Source organism: Haliaeetus leucocephalus, unplaced genomic scaffold (assembly GCF_000737465.1).
Source record: "Haliaeetus leucocephalus isolate CR32 unplaced genomic scaffold, Haliaeetus_leucocephalus-4.0 Scaffold306, whole genome shotgun sequence".
NCBI lineage: Eukaryota > Metazoa > Chordata > Aves > Accipitriformes > Accipitridae > Haliaeetus > Haliaeetus leucocephalus.
Genome location: NW_010972742.1, coordinates 6,201,098 through 6,206,397, shown reverse-complemented (window position 1 = coordinate 6,206,397; position 5,300 = coordinate 6,201,098). Strand labels below are relative to the sequence as shown.

Sequence of the window (5,300 nt, the reverse complement as noted above, 5' to 3'; positions counted from 1 at the left end):
CGGGGTGGGGTGGGGGGGCGTTGCAGGGGATGCTGAGGGGTTTGCTTGGGGTGCTGGGGACATCGGTGCTGAGGGGGTTGTATGGGTGCTGGAACCGTTGTTTGGGATATTGGGGGGCTTGTAGGGGTGCTGGAGCCATTGCATGGGTGCTGGTGGGGTTGTAGGGGTTCTGGAGCCTTTGCATGGGTGCTGGGGGGCTTGTAGGGGTGCTGGGGACTTGCAGGGAGCTCTGGAGGGATTGCAGGGGTGCTAGAGCAGCCCAGTGCTGGGCCTGGGGTCCTGGGGAGGGGGAGCTGGATGCCAATAGGATGGGGTGGGGGCTGGGTGTGGGGATGGGTGGGTTGGAGCTGGCAGTGGGGTGAGATTGGTGGGAGCACCCCAGGGTGCATCCTCCGATGGCCTTTGCTGGGGAGTCACAGGCCACGCTATGGCCCCAGCCCCCTCCCCAGCCCCAGCCTGCTGAGCTCCCTGGCCAGCACCCCCTCCCCATCTACTCGGGACCAAGAACCTCCACATCACCCTCACCCTGCACCCATGGGCCCAGCACTGCGCTGGATCAGGCCCCAAGCCCGCACTGAGGGCCAGGGCTGCCCCCAGCCCCCCACAGCCCATCCAAAGTTGGTGCCAGCGGTCCTGGGGCTCGGTGCTCCCCACAATTAGGGATCCCGGGGGTCCTGCACCCTCCCAGCCCCACCCAGACCCCGTGGGTGCCATCCCAGGCTTTGGCCCCACAGCACCTGTGGGACGTGACCCGGTGCCAGTTTCAGCCCGGCCATACTTAGCCTCTGCCCTTTCCCGGCTGTAACACGACCTCGTCAGCGGCCACCGGCTCGTTTGGCCACTGGATGCCCCATCCCAGCACCCCGTCCAGCCGGTTTGGGGTGACGCACTGCGGCCAAGCAGGTTGGGTGCTGCGGGGCTGGGTGCGGGCAGGCAGGGTGGCCAAAATCACCCCCACCCCCCAAGGTGATGGGGGTGCAATGGGGTGCTACAAGCCCCCCCTTAAGTCACCCCCCCAAAAACCAGCCCGTGGGGAGCTAGGGGGATGCTGCCTGCATCACTTGGTGTCCTGGTGACACTGGTCAACCCAAGCTGGTTTCCAGCTGCCAGGCGGCACCCCAGGCACGGGGATGTGGTCAGGGCACGGGAGGAAGCCGGTAACGTCACCGCGCGTCACCCGGCATGGGGAAGCCCTCACCGCAGCCGGATGGGGCAGGTGGCTGCCGGGAGCCAGGTAGGTGATGGCCATGGGAGCAGAGGTCCTGAGGTCCCTATTTTAGGGCCAAGCCAGGGGTCGGGTCTTCCAACGGCAGAGTGGAAGACCTGACCCCCGGCTTGGCCATGGAGCTGGGCACCAGCATGGCAGGGAAGGGAGAGCCGTTGTCTCCCTGCACCCCAGCCTTGGGGACCTGTGTGTCTCAGCTGTGCTATTATTCATCCTACTCTTCTCTCACAGCCTGAAGTGCTCCTGTGCCTGGTCTGCGGCAGCATGTCGACAGGTGAGTGCTCCGTCCCACTTGCATCCATCCCCTTTGTATGCATCCCCTTGGTCCTCCCGCATCTGCCCCCTCCTGCATCCATCCCCTCAATCCCCTTTGCATCCATCCCCCCTGCATCAATCCCCCTGCATCCATCCCCTCCTGCATCCCCCTGTCCCCCTTGTATCCATCCCCCCTGCATCTGCCCCCTCCATCCCCCCTGCCTCTGTCCTCCTTAGGCACATCCCCTCCATCCCCCGTGCATCCCTCCCATTTGTCGTTTGCATCCATCCCCTCAGTCCCCTTTGCATCCCTGTCCTCCATCCCCCTTCCATCCCTCCCCTGTGTCCCCTCCTTTCCTCCCTCGCCTCTGTCCATCCCCCATGTCCCTCCAGCCCCCCACGTGCCCCATGTCCCCTCTGTCCCCGCCAGCCACTTGGCTCCTTCCCCAGCCCTGGGGATCGCCGGGTGCCGGAGGAGTTGAAATTTCAGCTGGCTGTAATCAGGAGATGGGAGAGTGGCCCCAGAGCAGCTCGGCTTTATTTTTAGCTCTGCCTCCCCCCGCGGCATCGCACCCCAGCATCGTCCCATGCCGCGGCCGGGCCAGATCCTGCAGGTGGTGCGGGACCCTGCTCCTGGGTGCTCAGCAGGGGACAGGGCTGTTAGTGCCACCTGCACATCGGCCACCAGGTCCAGGGACCGATGCTGGGGTTTGGGGACTGCCGGGGGTTGCGCCAGGCGCTTGAGGTGTCTGTGCCAAGCCGAGCCTGCCACAGCCCCTGGTAGCCCGCCGAGGTGACAAGCCGGCCGCAGGGATGGATGTGGCCGGTCCCCGCCCGCGGTGGAGCTGTGGACAGTGACTGTCTCCGGGACACCACACAGCAGTGGGATTCCAGCCCCATGGCTGAGGCGCCATGGGGTCTTTGTGCTCAGCCACGTCCAGCCCGGCCGTCCCAACCCGCCCAGGTGACAAGGATGAGGGGGACATGCAGCTGCTTCCCTCTCCACCTTCCCACCCCCAGGGCTCTGGGATCGGTCCCCTCCATCCCCCCGAATGCCTGCCCCAGATCTGGCACCCCCCAGGGACACCTCGCTCCCTGATGGGCTTTCTGGCTTTTGATAATTATTTTTTTCCTTTTCCTCCTCCAGAAAAACTCAAGCACCACAAAATCATCTTCGTGGTGGGTAAGTCTGCGTGCGGGTCCTATCGCTGGTGGGGTCAAGGCCACGGCCCAGCTCTTTCCCCCTGCACCCCTCGGGTGGGGGCTGTGGGGAGCAGCTGGTGCCCAGGGCTGGGGAGCTGGGGCTGGAGGCTGAAACTGTGGGACCTCGGCTGTCCCCAGGTGCTGTGGGGTGGCCATGGCTCCAGGAGGGCACCTCTGGCTGGGCATGGGGTGGCAGTGTCTGGGTTGATGTGACAGTACACCTGGGATGTGATGTCCTGAGTGCCAATGGGGTGGTGATGGCCAGGTATCAATGGGACAGTGATGTCCTGGGTCCTGGATGGGGTGGTGATTTCCTGGGTGTCATCAGGCAGCGATGTCCTGGGTGCTGATGGGGTCGTGACAACCTGGGTGCTACTGGGACAGTGACATCCAGGTGCTGATGGGGTGATGGTGATGTCCTGGGTGCTGATGGGGTCGTGACAACCTGGGTGCTACTGGGACAGTGACATCCAGGTGCTGATGGGGTGATGGTGATGTCCTGGGTGCTGATGGGGTCGTGACAACCTGGGTGCTACTGGGACAGTGACATCCAGGTGCTGATGGGGTGATGGTGATGTCCTGGGTGCTGATGTGGTGGTGATGCCCTGGGTGCCATCAGGGTGGTGGTGCCCACGTGCCAATTGCCAGCAGCCCATGCCACCCCCAAGCACTTTGGTGTCCCCCAGCCCATCCCAGGAGCAGCTCTCCCCATCCATCTGGTGCTGGGCTTGGGGATGCCAGCCCCTATCTCACTGGGCTCTGAGGTCTCCTGTGGGTCTGTGCTACCGCTTCCACGTACCCCTCCAGCTCCTTACCCATGGCTTGGGGCATGTCTGGCCCTTGCGTGACTTGCAGGTGGCCCCGGCTCGGGGAAAGGGACCCAGTGTGAAAAGATCGTGCAGAAGTATGGCTACACCCACCTCTCCACGGGGGACCTGCTGCGGGCAGAGGTCAGCTCAGGCTCAGATCGGGGCAAGAAGCTGCAGGCCATCATGGAGAAGGGCGAGCTGGTGCCCCTGGTGAGTCCATGCAGCCACTGGCTGCCACACGGCAGGGCATGCGGGCAGGGGTGGCTGTGGGGACACCAGATACCACCATGACGGTTGGCATGTGGCGTGGGGACACATCCATCCCTGCCACCCCAGGGGGAGGTTGCAGCAGGGACTGGGGGCTCTGGGTGCTGGGGGGGAGCATGTTGTCCCAAATCAGCCCTGGCAGCTCTGTCCCCTCCTCCCCAGGACACGGTGCTGGACATGCTGCGGGACGCCATGGTGGCCAAAGCGGATGTGTCCAAGGGCTTCCTCATTGACGGCTACCCCCGCGAGGTGAAGCAGGGAGAGGAGTTTGAGAAGAAGGTGAGGGCTCGTGCCATGCCATGCCATGCCACCCACCATCCATGCAGAGGGTCTCCACGGTGCCAGCAGCCCAACCTCCCCATCCCAGCAAAGATCCCATCCCAACAGGGTCTAAACTGGGCACTGTCCCAGCCAGCAGGTCCCCCTGCCTTGGGGACAGCCTGTGCCCCTGGTGCAGTGGGGGGACATCTCTCCAGGATGTCCTCAGGCTGACAGAGGGTGACCACAGTGCTGGCGTGATGGCGATGACAGAGAGCCAGGGCTTGGCCATGGTGTCCCTCTCTTCTTCCACGTGGGTCTGGGGTGAGCCGGTGGTCCCAGACCCACGCAGAAGGAGGCAGAGGATGGCATGGGGACATCCATGACCCCCATGCTCACCACCACCATCTCCCCAAACCAAACCAGACCACCAGACCCACATCGGCTCGGCGTGGTGACAACTGTGTCCTTTCTGTCCACAGATCGCCCCCCCCACACTGCTGCTCTACGTGGACGCAGGGAAGGAGACGATGGTGAAACGCCTGCTGAAGCGAGGTGAGACCAGCGGGCGGGTGGACGACAATGAGGAGACCATCAAGAAGCGTTTGGAGACCTACTACAAGGCCACCGAGCCTGTCATTGCCTTCTACAAGAGCAGAGGCATCGTCCGCCAGGTAAGCAGGGATGCGGCCAACGCTGGCACCCTCCAGCCCCACGGCTCGGGGCGCACGTGGTCCCAGGGGAGGGGAAGTCGTGGATGGGGGTGATGAGGGAAGGGGGAAAAACTCAATCCTACCTCGTTTGGGGTGGGCTTGACCCCTCTGGTTCCCAACACGGAGACCCCCTCCAAGGATGGCCCCACACCCCTTTGCCCTAAATCAGCCCTGATCTCTATGCCCACGGCCAAAATCCATCCCTGGAAAAGCTTCGCTCGTGCTGTCCCCTCGGGTGAGCCCCCCAGCTAACCCCTCCGCACCCAGCTCAACGCCGAGGGCTCTGTGGAGGAGGTTTTCCAGCAAGTCTGCTCCCACCTCGACAGCCTGTAGCCGAACCCCCAGCCCCGCTCCCCCGCCCCTGGCGCACTCCGGCAGAGACAGCGGAAGCGGCTTTATCCTGTTTTCGTGGACAGAGCTGCGGAGGAAATTTCAAGGACATTGTGTTTGGCTCTTTCCCGTCTCTCCCCAGTAAAGTTCACTTTAATGAGCCCAGACTTTATCTTTTTCTTCTGTCGCAGGAAATGAGTTTTTCTTTCCAGAGATTTTTTTTTTCTTTTTTTTTTTTTT

At 63.2% G+C, this 5,300-nt stretch overlaps 1 protein-coding gene across 1 annotated transcript; it reads left to right on the top strand.

The window, feature by feature from the left end:
* The first annotated feature begins 1,185 nt into the window (after window positions 1-1,185).
* On the top strand, window positions 1,186-5,220 carry AK1 (adenylate kinase 1). Its single transcript, XM_010570987.1, has 7 exons — window positions 1,186-1,234; window positions 1,457-1,499; window positions 2,628-2,663; window positions 3,539-3,702; window positions 3,922-4,038; window positions 4,500-4,691; window positions 4,998-5,220. Exons 1-7 carry the CDS (start codon window positions 1,208-1,210, stop codon window positions 5,061-5,063), a joined length of 645 nt encoding a protein of 214 aa, XP_010569289.1. The 5' UTR covers window positions 1,186-1,207; the 3' UTR covers window positions 5,064-5,220.
* The last annotated feature ends 80 nt before the right edge of the window (window positions 5,221-5,300 follow it).

What these genes read in the sequence shown, in the direction of transcription:
- AK1 (XM_010570987.1), top strand. Translation starts at nt 1,208, where the DNA reads ATGGGGCAGGTGGCTGCCGGGAGCCAG. An exon ending in CTGCGGCAGCATGTCGACAG is followed by an intron (nt 1,500 to 2,627) that starts GTGAGTGCTCCG and finishes TTCCTCCTCCAG; the next exon opens with AAAAACTCAAGCACCACAAA. An exon ending in GAGAGGAGTTTGAGAAGAAG is followed by an intron (nt 4,039 to 4,499) that starts GTGAGGGCTCGT and finishes TTCTGTCCACAG; the next exon opens with ATCGCCCCCCCCACACTGCT.